The sequence below is a fragment of the Zonotrichia leucophrys genome, chromosome 15 (genome assembly GCF_028769735.1).
Source record: "Zonotrichia leucophrys gambelii isolate GWCS_2022_RI chromosome 15, RI_Zleu_2.0, whole genome shotgun sequence".
Lineage (NCBI taxonomy): Eukaryota > Metazoa > Chordata > Aves > Passeriformes > Passerellidae > Zonotrichia > Zonotrichia leucophrys.
Window position 1 is genome coordinate 8375952 of NC_088185.1, and position 18619 is coordinate 8394570.

General features: G+C 43.3%; 2 protein-coding genes across 3 annotated transcripts in view; one reads left to right on the forward strand and one right to left on the reverse strand.

The window, feature by feature from the left end:
- Positions 1–2513, reverse strand: part of PI4KA (phosphatidylinositol 4-kinase alpha) — a 53960-nt gene extending 51447 nt beyond the window's left edge. For both annotated transcript variants that reach the window (XM_064726540.1, XM_064726539.1), the window contains exons 1-2: positions 2359–2513; positions 132–248 (exon numbers count right to left, since the gene is read on the reverse strand). In XM_064726540.1, coding sequence (XP_064582610.1) covers positions 132–230 — 99 coding nt within the window. In that variant the 5' untranslated portion in view covers positions 231–248; positions 2359–2513. The remainder of the gene's footprint in view (positions 1–131; positions 249–2358) is intronic.
- A 310-nt stretch (positions 2514–2823) lies between these two features.
- Positions 2824–11277, forward strand: SNAP29 (synaptosome associated protein 29). Its single transcript, XM_064726945.1, has 5 exons — positions 2824–3213; positions 4616–4812; positions 5073–5158; positions 6092–6196; positions 7240–11277. Exons 1-5 carry the CDS (start codon positions 3004–3006, stop codon positions 7395–7397), a joined length of 756 nt encoding a protein of 251 aa, XP_064583015.1. The 5' UTR covers positions 2824–3003; the 3' UTR covers positions 7398–11277.
- Positions 11278–18619: the final 7342 nt, after the last annotated feature.

Genomic DNA, 18619 nt, shown 5'->3' on the forward strand with positions numbered 1-18619 from the left:
CATCTCTTATCTCTAATCTTTTCATCTACTTTTATGAAGAGTAAATACCAGCTTTTCATTCACTGAACAACTAAACTTGAACTAATCCAGGATCTTTGAAAGTAAATAGGTAGCCTAAGTGGGAAAAATACCTGAAGGTCAGATTCAACCAGGAAGATTCCTAAAGCAATAACAGCATCCCTGCGACGTTCATCCAACTGGAAAATCCCATGGAAATCCACTGGACACATACAGAGCAGCTTTTGTACCTGAAAAACAGCAGAGGGAAAGAACAGTGGAACAAGATTGGAAACCAAATTGGAGCTTGTTTGAAGTGCACAGTGGTCTCTCCACCTTCTGGAATACATTTGGCAACATTACCCTCCTTCAGTCGTCAATCTCACTGAGAACATCCAAGGGCCAAGAAAGAGTGAGGAAAGACAGAAACCAGAAAAAGGCAGAAAAATCTCAAATAGATGTCAAACATTTTTACTACAATGTGGGTAAATTTAAAGGTTTTCTTCAACACTTGATCAAAGTGCTGAAGTATGATAAAGCCTTCATTCCACTACTTCACTTTCAGATGTGCAGGAAATGTGCAGCAGGCACTTTTATTATATTTACTTAATTTCTGTAAACAAAAAATAAGTGGATGGAGCTTTGATTACAGCTGCACCAATGTCTCCTACATACACAGCACTGAACAATTAACTGTTACCAACCTGTGTATGACTCCTGCTTAAATCCTTTCAACATAACAGAATAAGTATTCAGAATTCATATTTTCACACTATTCACCTATTACTTGACTCCATACTTAACAAACACACATTAAAAGAATACATCAAACCTCGCAAATACTTTGCTCTTCAACAGAATTGTTAACAAACGGGAATGCAACAAGCATGTTGTCTTTTTACAAATTTCCTTGATGTTAATATTCCTTAATGTTAATAAATACTATCTAGAAAGGCCCTTCATAATAAATAACCATGATTGACTCACCTATGTTTGAATGCCAAGTCATTTCCTATTTAGATAACTCTCTGAATATCCCACCTCAAAACTTCAAAAGCAAGAAACAACGTCCCTAGAGGATTAGAAAAACTGACTGGATGCTCAGTGGAATTCAAGGTTCTGGTCCTTTAACCGCCAGACCTTCTAATTTCAAGACCTGTAGTACAACACAGATAATCCTCTTGCTCACTTTAAAATACAGTGGAGGAAATATGAACTTTGGAAGATGACTGCTGATGCATGTGTTCCACATCAGGTTACATTTACAATGACAGGAGTGAGCAACTCTGGCTAGATATGAGCTGTTACTATAATTGAACTGCTGTATTGTCAAATTGGGAAAAAAAATAAAATCCCCGGATATTTGTGAACCAACAGCAGGGCACAGAAAAATTATTCACCATTGGCTGCCACTCCAGTGGAACATTTCCAAAACAAGAAATAAGAAGGCTGCAACAGCTGGCCCAGAACAAGCACTATAGTTTTCATCAGCACAGAGCGGTGATTTTTTCAGCTATTTAGTCACGACTGCTGCCTGAAGCAATTCGGACAGGCTGTCACTTGGTGCTGTCACGACAGCAATTCGGACAGGCTGTCACTTGGTGCTGTCACGACAGCAATTCGGACAGGCTGTCACTTGGTGCTGTCACGACAGCAATTCGGACAGGCTGTCACTTGGTGCCAGACCCAGCACAGCAGGCTGTGCATCCCTGCCCGGGAGCGGGGAGCCCTCACACGGATGGATCCCCGCGGTTCTCCCCTCAGCAGAGCTTCATCTCACCCACATTTCACCCGGCACTGATTGCGTCGTCTGGATTTAACCACATACGTGGAGGAAAGCCAGCTCTAATTAGGTTGAGACTAATTATTCCCACAAGACTATACTCTACAGATTTGGGGGACACGCAGCAAGATCCAGTTCCTTGCCCTGAGGGTGCGCCGCTGACCCGAATTTTTGGGTCAAGCTGGCCCACACGAGCATCCCTGAGGCCCGGCTGCCCCGAAGGCAGGGTCGGACGAAGCGGGGTTGACAGAACCCTCCGGAGCCCACAGACACCCCCGCCCAGGCAGGGCACAGCCCCAGGGCATCTCCCGGCCCGCGGGCACGCACGCTGCCCCCAGCCCGCTCCCCACGCGTGACAGCTCCAAGGGGCGGCCGGACAGCCCACACGGCACGAACAGTGCCCAGAAGGGGCCACGAACGGCACCGGGCGGGCTGCTCGGGGCTCCTGTGCACACAGGGGCCACTCCTCCCGCGGCACGGCCCCCCCACCACACGCGGCTCCCACGCGTGACAGCCCCGCAGCCGGCACACACGCAGCGCCCCACGCGTGACGGCCGCTCCCCACAAACGCCCCTCACCTTCTCCAGAGGCGCCGGGTTCTGCACCGCCAACGACCGCGCCAGCGACAGCACCGTGTTGAAGTAGAAGCCGCGCGCGGTGGCCGCGCTGCTCCCGCGCCCCGCAGGCCCCGCGGAGGGAGCCGCGGCGGTCCCGGCCGTGGCAGCCGCCGTCCCGGCCGCCGCCGCCGTGGCCGCCGTGGCCGTGGCCGCCGTGGCCGCAGCCGCCGCTGCCGCCGCCACCGCGGCCGCCATGTTGTGCGGGAACGGCGCCGGCCAGTTCGTTCCGCCCCGTCCGCGAGATCAGCGGCTCCCACGAGAGCACGGTGCACCAATCACGCCACAAAGATGGCAGCGCCCGGTGCGGCTTCACTTCCGCCCGGTGGCCCGCCCTCCCTGCCCGCGCCCCTCCCTACGCAGCCATCTCTCCGCATATTTCCCCCCTCCCAGCCGCAGTGGTTCCGCCCAGCAGCCGCCTGTCCACCAGCGGCGCTGCGGCGCGCTCACCCCGCCCCGCGGGGGGGAAGGTGCTCCGTGGTTGCGCCCAGCGCTTCCGCCCGGCGTTCGGTGCCGTGGGCGGAAGCAGCGCCGCGGCCAGAGGCGGGGGCTCGGGGGGTACCGTGAGGGGCGAGGACTCCCCGCGGACACTCTCGCGTCGGCGGCGCCATGTCGGCGCTCCCGAGGAGCTACAACCCGTTCGCGGAGGACGAGGAGGAGGATGTGGTACCGGCGGGCCCCGGCGGGGCGGGCGGCGCGGAGCGGCAGCGGTACCTGCAGCAGGAGGTGCTGCGCCGCACGGCCGCCACCGCCGACAGCACCACCCGCTCCCTGTCGCTGCTCTACGAGTCCGAGCGCATCGGCGTGGCCGCCTCCGAGGTGGGTCGGGCCGGGAGCGGCCGCGGGGCCCTCGCGCTGCCCTGCGCTCCCCGTCCGGGAGGGGAGTTTTGGTCTCCCTGTGTCCCGGACAGATTCCCAATAAGTCCCTCTGTAGTCGGGGTTTTCCAGCCAACCTGTCCCTGTGTTTTCTGCGTGGTGGCGTTTGGGTTTTGAGGGGAAAATCCCGGTTACAGCCGGTGTGTCTGGGCAGTTCTGAGGCTGGGACCGGGCCGTGTTTTCAGCTGCTTTCAGCAGTTCTTACTGATTTTTAGCTGACTAAAAAGTTTTTAGCAGTTCCTTTGGTTAGATGAAGGGCCTTCCCTGTTAGTTGTTTGTGATGTGCTTCAGTTCACCCTGATTAATCATTTCCTTCATTCCTCAGGCCCTGTTTCAGCACTTTGTGCTCGGGCTCGGCTCCTGCCCATTGTGTCACCTGCTATAATGGGGTGTTCCTGGGGTGATGTGGTTGACTGTATTAACCCCAGAGCATCCCCGAGCTGCAGCCAGTCCTTATCCTTAGAGGGTTTTTGGTGGGATTTCTGTGAACTTTTAGACTCGTGATTTGTTTGTCAGGGAAATCACAAGTGAGGAATCAAGAATTCAGGCTTGACACAGGGCCTGTGGTAAAACTTGAAGTCTGTGTGTTTGTGCTTTATTGAGAGGGGGGAAAAAGAGAATATTCAACTAAAATTTCCCAGACTTTAGCAAGAATATGAACACAAGTTCTTTGTTTTGCACTGGTGATAGCTGCAGGCAACTCTTCTGCCAGCATTAATCTTTGGATTACTTTGGAATAGTGCTTGTGCTGCTGAATTAGAAAATAATGTAGTTCTGTATAGGAAAATTCCTAAATCCTACTCTGCTCAAATTAACTAAAATATTCTTGAAGTCTGAAGAAATTCTGTTTGTGTTTATTTCCTTTGGTTATTCTATTTCTAAATTATCAGAAACATTCTAGTAAGGTGAAAATACAATCCTTTCCCAGTTAAGGTGCCATTCATAACTAGAAATTTTCCTGCTTGCTCATTCCCCTGCCATAAACCTGTGCATTTTCACCACATCACCCACCTGGTGGTCAGCCACAGATGAAAATGTCAGCTTGTCAAAAATATAGTACAGAAAACTTCTGGATTGTTTGTGGTAGGTGCCAAGGTGTCAGCCTGGCACAGGGATGAGGATTTTACAGCTGCCTAATGCCGTGGCTGACAAGCAACTGTTGATTGAAATCCCTGGAGGAAGGGGAACGAGGGAAAAAGCTGTTTGCCCTCAGAAATAACCTGCACAGGTGAAGGAACGCTGTTATTTTTGTTCAGTGTTTATTGTTTGGTGTCTCAGTTTACCCTGGCTCTGTTTCTCTGTCAATGTCCAATGTCAAATCCGTTCCCTCTGTCGCTGCCCCCAGGAGCTCGTCCGGCAGGGAGAGGCTCTGAAGCGCACGGAGCAGATGGTGGATAAAATGGACCAGGACTTGAAAACGAGTCAAAGGCACATCAACAGCATCAAGAGTGTCTGGGGGGGCTTGGTAAACTACTTCAAAGCCAAACCCCCAGAGAGCAAGCCAGAGCAGAATGGAGCCCCTGAATATTATGCTAACAGCAGGTAAGTGACATAAACTTTTTGTTTGGGACTTGTCTCTCACAGCATCTCTGAAATGTCACCAGAAAATCAGAAAACAAAACATCTAGTGGTTCATTCAAACTCCTGTAAACTCCTGACAAATCTCCTGGAGATTTGTATCCCACCCTTCATGCTTTGAATTCTAGGGAATTGTTTCCATTGTTTCCTGAGGTGGTCTAGCTGCCTTTTTTCTTTAATGCCAAGGTCAATAGTAATGCTTTCTTTCTTTTTTTTTTTCCTAGGTTAAAAGAAGCAATGATGTCTAGTAAAGAACAAGAGTCAAAATACCAGGAAAGCCATCCAAATTTAAGGAAGCTAGATAATTCAGGTTTGTTATCTTTATTTTACACTGAATGCCTGTCATCTATGTGGGGCAAACTTGCAGAGTGATGAAGGCAGAGACCCTTCAGCCTGCCCAGCTGCTGACTTACCTTGCTGCCTAACATCTGGAGATTGTATCCCAGCCTTCATGCTTTGAATTGTAGGGAATTGTTTCCATTAAAATCTTTATCACCAAAGTGAATATGTTATACTTGCTAGAGACTAAAAGCACCCAGTGCTTGTGTTTGCAGAGAATGCACAGGGTGTACAGACAGGGTTTCCCTAAGTTTGCCAAAATTTTGCACGCTCAGAGGTTCTCCTTTTAACCATTATTTGTCACAGTTTTCAGATACGTTGTCCTTGTTATTTCAGACATGGATTCTAACCCTTCATACAGAAGCTATTTCTTGATTCCCAGAGGGTGGTGTGTGGAGTTTGGCCTCATTCCTCCTCCTCTCAATCTGTTAACTTCTGTGAGGGCTTTTTCCTACTAAATAACTGTTTGTTTATCGAGTGAGCCCGGGTTATTTCACACAGCAAGAGTGGGAAAGCAGCAGGATATCGATGATGATATGTGAATAAGGGAATGAAGGCTTTGGGAGCTCGGGGTCCGTGCAGTGCCGGCTCTGTCCAGCAGAGGGCAGAGCGGCTCCGGTCACGGTCCCAGCCCTTGGTCCCGCCCGGGTGGGCGCTGGGGCTCCGTTTACTTTTCTCTCCCAACTCCCTGCCAGAGCTACAGGTGGCAGCCCGAAAGAGAATAATTGTAGCTTAAGTGCTCATCTTGGCCTACAGACAATGGTCTCGCACTACTGCTGGTACTCTGGTTATGTGATTTCCTGGCAGCTGTGTGCAAACTAATTTTTAACAGCCTTACTAAAACTTCAAAACCTCTTCTCACATGCTTTATTATATAATATTCTGTACTCTATACTTTTAACAGACAATGACTTCAACAGAGCAGAGTTAGTTTCTTCAGTGCAAAGTGATGCCTACCCAAAGAACCAACAACTGCGAGCTTACCACCAGAAGATTGATACCAACTTAGGTGAGTGAGGAAACTGAAGCTGTTTGATGTCCTACAACTGGGAATTTTTGACTCCTAAGCCAGATAGAATTAATAAGTGATATATTGCCAACACTTTTTTGTTTAGTTAACATGTAAAATTTGATGATAATTTAAAAAAATCATTTGCTTGTACTTGCATTTCAAAACTATCTGCATGGTACATCGGTTTAGACTCAATTTAAAGCAATGCACAGCTTTTGAAGTACATGTTTTGTTAAATGTTGCTAAGAATTGAAAGGCACTAAATATTTGTGGATTTGCTGCAATTTTTTTATTACTTCTCAAAGCCATTCAGCTGAGTTTGCCTTCCTTTGTTCTGTAGCATGTAGACAAAGCACCTGTTTGCTTACATGTGTCACTGTGTAGCTGACCTAGACAGAAGAGGTTGGGAAAAAATCAGAAAGGAATAAATCAAAGAAAAATAGTTGGTCATAAGAGCTAGTGGAAGCCCATTTTTTCTGTTCACAAGCTGTGGAAAACTTATTGACTTCAATTAGTATTTATACCAATCAATCATGCAATGAAATTGTCACCTTTTGGTCACTTAGAAAATCTAGAAATGGGAGTTTTTCCATCTATGATAAACAACTGCTTAAATTTTCAGTGCACTGGTATCATCTCTGCATGAAGTTTAAAGAAAAACAGTTGAGGTGTAGTGAGCATACTGTGTATGCTGAGCAGAGAATATATGTACCAAATTTTCTATGAGATACATTTTGTAAAAAAGGTAAAAACTACATTACAGGCTATGTCATGTGATAGAGATCCAGTCTGGTGTTAAGCATTTGCTTAACACCAAATGTCAAGTGTAAAAAAGGAGGAAGTGACCATTTCTGGTGGTAACAGTACAACTATGAACATGCCAGCGCTTCCTCTATTTCAGAGGAACACTCCCACTTGAGGAATTGTATCTAACGTTCCCTAACCCAGGCTTTTGGAGAAGAAGGAATGCTGATAGTGTCCATGTAGATAATCTGTGTTTCAGCAGTTTGGTTCCTGATGGTCCCTCTCTCCCCTGACAGATGAGATGTCCTCTGGGCTGAGTCGCCTGAAGAGCCTTGCTCTGGGCCTGCAGACTGAGATAGAGGAGCAGGATGATATGTTGGATCGACTCACAAAGAAAGTAGAGACACTGGATGTCAACATTAAAAACACTGATAGGAAAGTCCGACAGCTTTAAAGGATTTTTAGAATTTCTTTTGTTCAGTGTTGGTTCATCCTGAATGCCTCATCTCAACCCACATCTTGGGCAGTATCTGTTTCTCCTTTTTTTCTGCTCTGTTACTGGTTCTGTTGTCATTAAAATTACATCGCCTTAAGTCAGCACAATACTTTACATTTCCTCTTAGTCTACATGGGAAAAGTGCATGTGGAGTGGAATCCCCCAGCACTGGGTCAGGGTGCCCCCTCAGTTGTGTAACCACGTTGTGTGTGTGGAGGGATTCACACTCCATGGACCTGCAGTGTCCTTGGCTGGGAGTGTGATGAGAAAAGGAGCTGCACTTTTGCCTCTCTTTTGGGGAGGGGGCAGGGGGAACAGAATGTGCTGCTTTGTTCAGAAGAAATGTTGCTAATTCTGTTTACCTACAGATATGTTAAATTCAGAAAAAAATGCTGATTTCCAGCTGCAAAAATATTTTTAAGTGACTGTTCTGCAGCATTTCTGGGGCTTAAGGAATGAACTGTTCTGTGGAAGTTGTAAAATATCAAGGGTGTCATGCAGCAATGGTAATATCCTGTGTGTGTTCCCTTTCCTAAGATGATTTTGCCCAAATGGTGCATCCACAAATTGTGGTTTTTATGTTTGGGTAACTAAATACTTTTGCTTTTACAGTCTTGTCAGTAAAGATCTCTAAGTGTATCTTCTGGTCTGCAAGAAATGTTCATTGACAGTGACCCAAAATGTTTGGGTAACAAAATCAGGACTTAATGCTCTCAAAGATTCTTTTGCAGAAATGGTCACCATCTGTTTTTAATTTTCTGCTGTTTCTCACCTTATTCATTTAGGTGGTTATTTGAAAAATCAGCTTCCATTTCAGAAATGGAGAGTTGATCTGATAGCACAAGCAGATTGTAGAAGACTATTCTTTAGCATTTGTTTCAGATGTGATTACAGCCAGAGCAGATGCTGGGCTTTGCTAATTAATGTGATTGTTAAGAAACTCCACTATGGTTCCCGTGCAGCTGCATTGGCTCAGCAGGTATGAATAATTCCTGCAAATGAAGAAAAACCCAAAACCATTTTTTGAGTCTTCCAGATAGAATTTGGGCTTTCGCTTTGTTTTGTTCTTTTGTAAGGGTCACTTAGAACAAAATCACAATTCTGCTCCAGCCTGAAGACATGACAGTGAGAACTTGCTGTCTGCCTTGAAAACAAGCAAGGAACTCCTGTTTGGAGAGCCAAGGGACCTGTGTCAGTATTGGAACATCACAGGTGACAGTGTGTGGCCAGTAAGAGATTGTTACTTCTTTTGAACTAGTGCCACGTTGCCTTATGAATTAAAGAAAGATTTTGGTGTTCAGGGCTGTCAAGCTTGTCCCCCTCACAGATGTCACATTCACACCCCACTCATTCCTTTTCCAAGGGATGTGTTTCCTTGAGCTCACTTGCCACAAGGTGCATCCAGTTAAGGGGAAAAGAGAAACTGAGCCTTTCTTGTTTTACTGTGTCTCCAGAAAGTTCACTCAGAAAAATAAGTCACTAAAGGCTACACTTATTGGACATAGTATTTTGGAAAAAAAGTACTATTGCTGGCATACAGGCAGGGTTGAGTTGTGAATTAGATTTAAGGTGAGCCTCTGTTCCCTTTGTTACTGGTGGCATTTATTTCAGTCCCCCCCACAAAACGTCTCTTTTGGAGGGTCATAAAACTTCAAGAGCAATTGAGTACCTTTAATTGCTTTTTAATTTTTCAGTTTGTATCATTTATGCACATAAATAATTATAAATACCCTATTAATATTAATATATCAGTTTACTGTTTGGGTTTATACCATGATTAATTATCTTACTCTGTTAGAATATTTATTAATTATATAATTTGATGTCTCAAGATAGCTGATACATTTATTTTGTAAATTATATAGTTACTAGTGTTCATATGTTAAGTACCTCAGTGAAGGAAGATCAAAATTTTGATTATACCTGGTTTAGTTTCTTATTTGTTTAATTAACACTCCTTTTAGTGTGAATTCTGCCTTCACCTGTAAGCAACTGGGTGACAACAACAACTCAGTGTTTGCTCTGATAACAAGGGTGGACACTGAGTGAGATTTTCTTGACTAAATTATGGCCATGAAGGAAAAATGTCACTGGAGGATCTGGTTGTGTTATGTGTAGTGAGAAGTCTGGAGCTTGAATCCAAGCAAAAATCTTTGATTTAAGGGTGAACTGTGCTGCCTTTCTCATGTAAGCTATTCCATTTTTAGTCTAAGTTATTTCACAGAATTAACTCAAGTTTTTGAGCAAATGTTAGTTGTGCTGGCCTTATGAAATAACCAATGCATCCTGGATATCTTTGATGCCTTTAAAAACACAGGCAGGGAAGGGAAATAAAAAATAAATCCCTGTTTGTGCTTTGAGAATGCCCTGATCCCAGCCATGTGGAGTCTGGACAGAGGGGTAACTGCTCCTAACAACCCAGCCACTGCTCAGTCATGTATGCCTGCCTTTCCTTAGCTTTTCCTGCTCTGCTGATTATTTTGGTTTGGTTTTAATGGCCTTGTTTTAAAGGATCATTTCCCACACTGGGTTTCTTTTGCAGGAGGAAAAAATGGTGCATGGATATAAAAGAATTTCTGCTACAAACTGAATTGCTTGTCTGTGCTTTCATATTGATTTTTGCCGATAACAAACTTAAGTCCAACTGACATGAGGAGACACCACTATTTTATAATAGTGATGATGTTTTTTATCTCTTGGAATAATTTTCCATCCTACAGGAAAAGGAAGTTTAAAGGAAAATAACCACATGATTTTTGCTTTTCCAGGAAATGCCATTTTGCATGTATAGTGAAGGATTTACTTCAGTAGCTTTTCTTAATGTTTCCTCAGATGGACTTTTATTTCTTCTTGGATACTGTTGAAAAACTTTAACTGTGTAGAGTCCAGCACTTTCAGAAGAAGTTTTATTTGCACTCATGTGCTAATTTTTGATAAAATAAATTATTTTTCCTGCATATTCATGTTGGCATATAAGCTGGTGTTCTTGCAGCAAAATAGCTCTGGTTAATTTTATTGGCTTGGGTAGAAGTTTAATAAGGTCAGAAGAAGATGGCAAAAAAACCAAAACATTTTAAGTATTCTTTATGAAAAGCAAATTTCCAGTTTCTCAAAAAGTTTGCTAATTAATTTTGAAGAGATCTTAAACACTGGGAAGTAGCACATGCCCTTCATAACTCAGATAGAAAATTCTAAAAGCAGCAAGGAAAAAGAATGGGAATAACCAGTATCTGATGACTAGACTCCTAGGTGTATTTGACTTTTAAATTTCCTGAGCATTGAATTAAATCTTGTAACAAATGATATGTAGCTGAATTTTAGGCTGTACTACACAGATTGTTTTGCTGTGCTGAGCTGTATGGGCCCTACCAAAATCATTGGGACATGATGATGTCAGGGCTGCTTCTAATGTGTGAAATTCACCTGAAATATTTTGCTGCCTAGTAGTCCTTGTGAAGTGATGTCATTTGTTAAATGGTGAAATAGAAAATACTTTCCAACCAGTCTGCCTTCTAAACAAACATTTTTGTAGGCATTTTTACAAGCATAACATCATATGGAAGATGTGTTAATTTTGTATGGAGGATATGTGTTAATTTTTACTTTGAAACACATAGGACTTAATTTTCAAATCACAGGTAGTGATTATTTGTGTCTATGGCTTTTTAAAATAGAACTTTAATTCTGTGCTACCCAGGTATAACACTTTTTGTACAAGTCAAATTGCATTATCTTTTATTTAAATGCTAAACTGGGCTGTAGTTCAGCAGTTGAAGAGATTGAATGGAATGAGTGTTGAATGGCAAGACAGTCAATAAAGGTGCTTATTGTTCATGAAGAGTTCTTGCATTTATTTCCCAAATTTTTTTATTACAATTTCATTGATGCTATTCCCCCTTAATATCTATTAAAACACAGGACCTACTCTATTAAATTTGTACCAGCATGGACATAATTTTGCAGCTGGTGGGTTTTGTTTTCTAAGAATAAAAGAGGGTATGACATTTCTATGTTATTCTTGAGTAGACTCTCTTAGATCCTGAGAGAGGAATGTAAACAAGCATTTATTTTTGCAAAAGAATTTATTTGTGATGATAAAATAATTCCAGATGTTGCTTAAAAAGTAACCTTGCCACAGTATTTGGTATTATCAGGAATATCAGTAAGTGGATGTATGTGTGAACATGGGACAGGTGAAACAGGAGTAAGGCATAAAAAGATACAAACCTTTTTGAAAACTTGTGGTATTTGTGTGGTCCCAAACTTGGTGATGGTGGAAAACTTGTGAATGTCTTAACCTTCAGGTAGGTTCTTACTTGTATGTGAAGGGAGGAACTTGGCTTCTGAATTTTTTTGCAGTCGAGTTTAATTGTCCCAGTACTGGTTCAGTACCATGCCAGTTCTATTTTCAGAAGTCCATATAAGCTGTGGTCCTGCTCATCTATCAGTGATCTTTGGAAAGTTATTTTCCTTAAGCCATATCCCTCAGCAATTTTCCATGCCATCCAAGCAATACATTCATTACTGAAACTTGCGTGATTTAATAATTTCCTGGCACAATAATTTCAAAACATGTGGGAGGAAAACTGCAGAAAGATTTTTTCCATCTCCAGGTATTTATTTTACTGCATGAATCCTTGCTCTTGACCCTTTTGAATGAGCTGGATTTCAGCTGCTTGTTGAGCACTTGTCTGAGAGACTTTCATCCTTGCAGCCCAGGTGGAGGGAGGGGTGCTCGTTCAGAGGAATCCCATGTACCCAACTGCTGTAGCATTTCCAGCTTGGGATTCCTGGAGCTGTTTTCTTTTCCAATCCCAATAAGCTAAACAAACACCTTTTTTTTCAATCACCTGCTTTACTAATCAGTGTTTGAAATGCAATATTGAGGCCTTCCTCTCCACTCTAGCCAGCTGTGCTGGGTTTACAGTGGCAGCCTGCCAGGAGCCTGAGGGCTTCACCTGTGCCCAAGTGAGGCAGAGGGAAGAGCACAACCACAGCAGCTCTTGTGTGGGACACAGCCCCACACTGCTGGTTTCCTTGTGTTACTGGGCACCAGCAGCTACTGGGAATCACAGAGCAGTGGGGTCTGGGTGCATTAAACAGCAAGACACCAGAGCCTTAAATTAGGAATGTACTTATTTAGGAAATAGGTGTGTGTTTATGTTGAGCACCACATTAAAACCATTCAGCTTCCTTGTATCTTTGCAGTTGGGCACATGCAGATGCACTGCTGAGTCAGCCTGGCTGTGCTGATAACCCCAGGAGATCTCCAGGGAATGTCTCTGCTTCCCCACGTGTCTCAAGTGTCAGGGTTATGAAGCTGATTCCTGTGAGAACAATTTTCGTTTGTTATTTGAGAGAATCATTAATTCCAACATACTCTTCCCTGGAGTAGTGATAAATAAAGGCATTAGATAACATTTCAAGATACATTTGTTAAGCCTCTACCACCTTTTTTTTGTACCTGCCCAAAAGTATAAAATGAGAAATCAGGAGAAGGAAGAGAACTTCTGCTGAGTCTCGGAGGCTCTGTTGCCCAATTGCTCAGTCAGCTGTAGGCCCTGTAGTACCACATAATGCAGTTTTATTTTAACTCTCATCAACTGCTCTGCTGTTTTAGTACCTCTGTAGTACGGAATGACTGGAAGGTTGCCAAGTAAGGGGAAGTCTGTGTGTGAACAGCCGGGAGGGATAATACATAAATCTGCTGGAAAGAGGCAATTAAAGGCAGCATTGAGATAGAATGAAAAATAGACAATATTGAGCCTCATCAGAAATAGCAACATAAACAGCAGCTACTGTACTGTGAAGTGAACTTTGCTGTAAATAACTGCATTTTACAGAAAACAGATGGATTATGAAGTCTGTGAGCAGATGAACAGAAAGCAGTTTGGTCTTCAGGAACACATCCACATTGATGTTTGGCATGTCCTCCTGGCCCAAAGGGACAAAAGGTGGCTTCTTCCTGCTGCTGTATCTACAGAGTTCAGAGAGGAGCTGCAAAGTTGGATTACATGCAAGCCAAGTAGAGCTGAAAATAATTCTGCATGTCATATGTAACTATGAATGGAGATGGCAGAGGAAGTGATATCTGAGATCAGCAGTGAAATAGAGGCTGCCTTGTTTTGTAACCCAGCAGCTGAGGAGGTAACACACTTGTGAAAAGGTCTAACACACAGGTCTCTGCTTAGGCAGGACTTCAGAAAGCCCTGCCTGACCAGACCTTGCCCACAGCTGACCATGACCTTGGGATCATCAGCACATCCAACCACATCATTTTTTGACATGAGTGGGTGGACTGGGAAAGGACAAACCATTCCAAAATGTTCATGTCACAAATGAGAGTGGATTCAGGCTGTGTTTTAATCCTATGGCCTAGATTTGACTACCCTTGTTCTAGAATAATTGATCAAAAAGCTCATTTCCTGTATTCTACTATTTATTCTGCTATTTTGCTGCTTTTGTGAAGGAGTAAGACCAATAAGACCAGTCACAGCCCAGACATAGCAAATCAAGTCCCTGTTTGCAGACACAGACTTGGCAATATGCATTAACTGAACATAGTTCTTGCATCAGGCAACATATCATGTGCTGTCTCAGCCACATTCTGAGCTAGAAGAGAAATATGCACATATTTAAAGATCTTTGGGGCCCGTGAAAGTGCTTGTTTCTTTACACTACACTTGTTTCTTTCAATTCTTTAGTTTGTCTCTTCCAGCATGACCAAAGAAACAGAAGAAGAGCTGCTTATTATTAACATGTTTCAGTCTTCATTATATGGGTAGAAACACACAAAGGTTACTCACTTTTGGTGTGCTGTAGCTCCAGCCTTACTCCATCCAGAATTTTGAGCACTGGGCTCTGGTTGAGTTGGAGCAAATGACTTGTGGAGAGCTAAGATGAAAGAGGGAAAATTCTGGCACTGGGGGTACAAACATCCCTTTGCTTCCTGGATGCAGTATGGCTTGGTACAGAAAGGAGGAGGCAACTAAAAGCTACTCCATAACAACCTTCATATATTCTTTTTGAAATTAGTACCTAATTAGATCACATTTTTTTCCATTATAAGGACCAAAAATCTGCAAAGAAACATGACAACAAAATGCTAAATAAATTATTTAGCTAGCCCTTTATATGCTTCCCCTTTCATTTTTTTGTGTTAGCTTAAGATACACTACATATCTGGAACAGCACAGTTTGCCAAAAATATGATGTAAGTTTTTATGTTTCAGGGCATCCCTCGGGCCTTTAGAAAAGTAGAAAGTACCAAATACCCTTTAAATTCAGGAAGATCTTTCTAAAAAGATTAATTATACTCTAAAAAGACAGCATTGTAAATTCCCTATGGTGCTTGTTAAGGCCTCTGCACAGGTTTTCTCCCTTTTTTCAACATCCCTCTCACAAGTAGCATCAGTTACAGTGAAAGCTCTGGCAGAAAGGGGCACGGCTGCCTTCATCTTGTGTCATCTAAATTCATTCTAGTGACAGGGCTGCAAAGTGCTTATGTATTGCTCCTGCCTTTGAGGCACTGAGCACTAGTAGGAATTTTTTTTAGCCAGACATTTCATTATGAGGACTTCCAGCTTGTAAGCCTGTGCTTGCCTACATTTTATTCCAGCTCAGCCATCTTGTTTGCTGTCAATAATCTAAAAGGTAGTAAATGTGTGATTTTCCAACCTCTCTGGGAAATATCTTTGTGTTGTGTTTGTATCTTGAATGTTCTAGTTAAGACTGAAGTTCCAGAAAAGCCAGTCTGTTACTTCCAGGTGGTACATGTCATTAAGAAGCAAGAAATGCAGAGAATGTCCATTATAACCTGTTCCAGAAACAACTCCAGACAAAGCCAGGAGTGAATAAAAAAATGAGTGACTTTTATCTTCAGCATCCTGAAGTCCTATAAGCTGATAGAAAAAAAGCCTTTGTGTCACATAAAACAGCATTACATGGTCTAACCTGTTTTTGAAGGGGAGAACACAGTTCAGAAAATAATGATGGTTTTGGGAGAGGATTTTTGAACCTATATTTAAAGCTAATGCAAAGGTGCAGATTCATATAAAAGCAGGAATTTGGGCATAAGGAAAGGGAACAAAAATATTTCATGAACAATAAAACTAATTCAAGAAGGTACTGTCCTTGGTAAAAGATTTTTTTTTTCATGATTTTCACTGACTGCTTCATAAATTTGCAAATAAAAGCTGAATTCCCACTTCAGTCATTCCTTCTAAATAAAAGTGTCTCCATTCTGGCTGCCTGTTTTCATGAAACTTGCTGGAATTCAGTATCTTTGAGCTCATTCCTCTCGATCACATATGGTTGAATTTGGCCAATGGTCTCCAAACTGACTGTGGTGGGGAAAGGACACAGACAAACACAGCAAAAGCACACTCATAAAGACATCTTCCTTCTGAGGATGGGGGAAATTCACAGATGATGAATTTATAAAGTACTTCTTTCCAGGAGTAGGAGAATGGGAAATATATTGTAAATACCCTTTAGATAAAAGGTCTGTTTACCATCCCTATGGTTTACCAGTACATTCTCAAATGTAACTCAGTTTCTGCTTTTCTTGGCTTCATTCTCTTTCCTGGATAATATAATAATGTTAAGAAAATGAACACTGAGGTTTTCCCTCTCAAGGGTCTATTTCAAAGGAAATAGCCAAAAGGCCCTAAGAGCCATTATATTCAGCATTTCTCAAACACCCTGTTAATCTGCAATTGGACAATATGGCCTGGCTGTGGGACACTTGTGATAACCAGAAGACCCCTCCAGGTCCTTTTCAGCCCCTTCTCATCCCCTGTTTATGCACTGACTGCTCCTAAATGTTTATTAAGGATCAGATCCTTTAGGCTAAAATTTTACTTGGTCTATATACAAACACAGCTTGGTTTCTGTTGTTCCAAACCTAGTGAAATTAGCAAGAGATGCACGCTGGATTTATATGGGCCACCTCCTCTCTTGCCACTGCTCATACTTCCAAAGAACACATTCACTCTCTACCTGCTTGATGAATGAGCTGCCAGAGAAAACACTCTGGGGGAATTCAGCTTCTAAAAAGGTTGATGCAGGATGCAGCCTTGGTGCATTTGTCAGGATTTTGAAAACAGATGTTGACTCCCCTGCCCTTTATCCAGCTTTGCATCACTGACCACTACACCCCTGGTTTTACAAGGCTGGGCTGGAGGAGTTGCAATTTCAGCTAAGAAACTGCCATGCAAGGAATTCAGCACCTGTGCTGCAAAGCCTGAAGAACACCAGTGCCCAGGAGGAGCAAGCAACTCTACAAATGCACAGAGAGCATCGAGGCTGGTGCTCTGTTCATGAACAGAAATGGCTCCTTCAAATGGAAATGCTCCTGGAAGGCAAGAGAAGCATTTTGTTTGCACATTGCAGGTAAATTGTGTATCACCATGGCATGGCATTCCCTGTGGGGAACCTGAAGACCTCCAGCCTTGTGCAGACACTCCTGTTCATTCTGACATTAAATGCTATCAGATTCTGCTGATGGAGATGATGGGGAGATGGAGAAGACAATCTCCAGCAGAGCTTTCATGTGCAGGGAATACAGGATGGAGTCTCACATACTGAGGTAAATTCATAAAGTGATACATCAAGAGTAAAATCCACCAAAACAGGACTGTCTTGAAATGCTAAGCATGTATGACACCATTCTCTTGTCAAAGAATGAATTAGACATTAAATAATTACATATTAAACAACTCTACAACATAATTGTAGAGTTTGAAATTTACATTTCAAATAACTACTTCAAAAACATCACAATTTTTACCAGCTTGCTCTCAGGAGCTTGCACAATGACTTACAAAAACCACCGAAGAAACTCATCCAGAGCCTCAGAGTGCTTGGTAGGACCCAGAGTTATGCATTCAGTAAGAACAGATGGAAACGGATAATTGAATTCCAGGCCAAAAAAGCATGATTTGAATGGAGCTTTGCAGTAAAATGAGGGACTGTGGGACATGTACAAGGAGTCAGTTCTGGAAGGGAGGCAGTGATGAAAGACAGTTCCTGACCCAGCAGCAAGAGTTTGCTGGAAGGAGAGAGGAGACAGAGGGAAGGAAAGGGGCAGGCTCTGCCGTCTCCAGGAGACAGCTGGAAAGGAGTCCAAGGAGCGAGGGTGTGGTTTGAAAAACAAGGAGTACAATTTCAAACTGGATTCTCAAGCAAACAGGGCAGTCAGTGAGAGCCTTGAGATGCATGGAATGCAAATTTTCTCCACGAGAGACCAAATCAGAACTTGATGAGTTGTTGTGACATGCTACCACTGCTGCACCAAAACATCTTTGTGCTGACCCAGCATTCCCAAGGTTTGCATTTATCTGTTAGGCAAAACGTTGATGCTCTGACAGTGCCAGGCAGCACTCACCAGCTGAGAACAGATGTGGATCAGCATCCTGTGCTCAGTGCTTTGCCACATGCAGCAGCTCTCCAGCAGTTTGCAGTGATCATGCACAAGGATGTGCAAGTCCAACCCACAGATCCCTTGTTTCTTGGAGCTCCAATCTGAGGAACACTCCAAGTGTTTGGGTGTTCCCACTCATGCAGGTCTCCTGTAGTGGATGCTTCTCCAGAAGATGTGCCAGTGACTTTTTTACCTTCTTGAATCAAAACAGGAAAGTGGCCAAACATTTGGAAATTGAACACTTGTGTAGTTAAGCAGCGATATGAACGGATGTTGTTGAGCAAGAACCCGAGAGAAACATTTAAGAGAAATGCACATTGCTTTTTCAGCGAGACTTCCTTGGCGGATTCTGTGGGAATAAGACTGGGAACATGCATACAACATTTTTCCATGTAAATAACAGCCCCTCCAAGACAAGAATGTAGCTCTTCTCAAACACTGGAAAAAGAGCATCAGGCTGCCATCCATAGGATGAGCCAGAAACCCAAATATTTGGATGAGAGCAACTTCTGAAAAAAACAGAGAAACATTTACCAGGAGCTTTTCCATTTGCATTGTTAAAGGATTGCTAGGGATTACACCCTTCTCAGCTGCTGAGTGCCGTGGCTCTGCCTTGTGTAAAGGAGCAGGGGAGTAGCAGTCAGTTAATCACAGGGGCACCAACACAGCAAACCATTAGAGACCTTTTACATTCCCTTTTAACAGACTATGGGCTGTAGGAAAAATACCTTAAATAAGGCCAGTAGTGCCTTCTCAT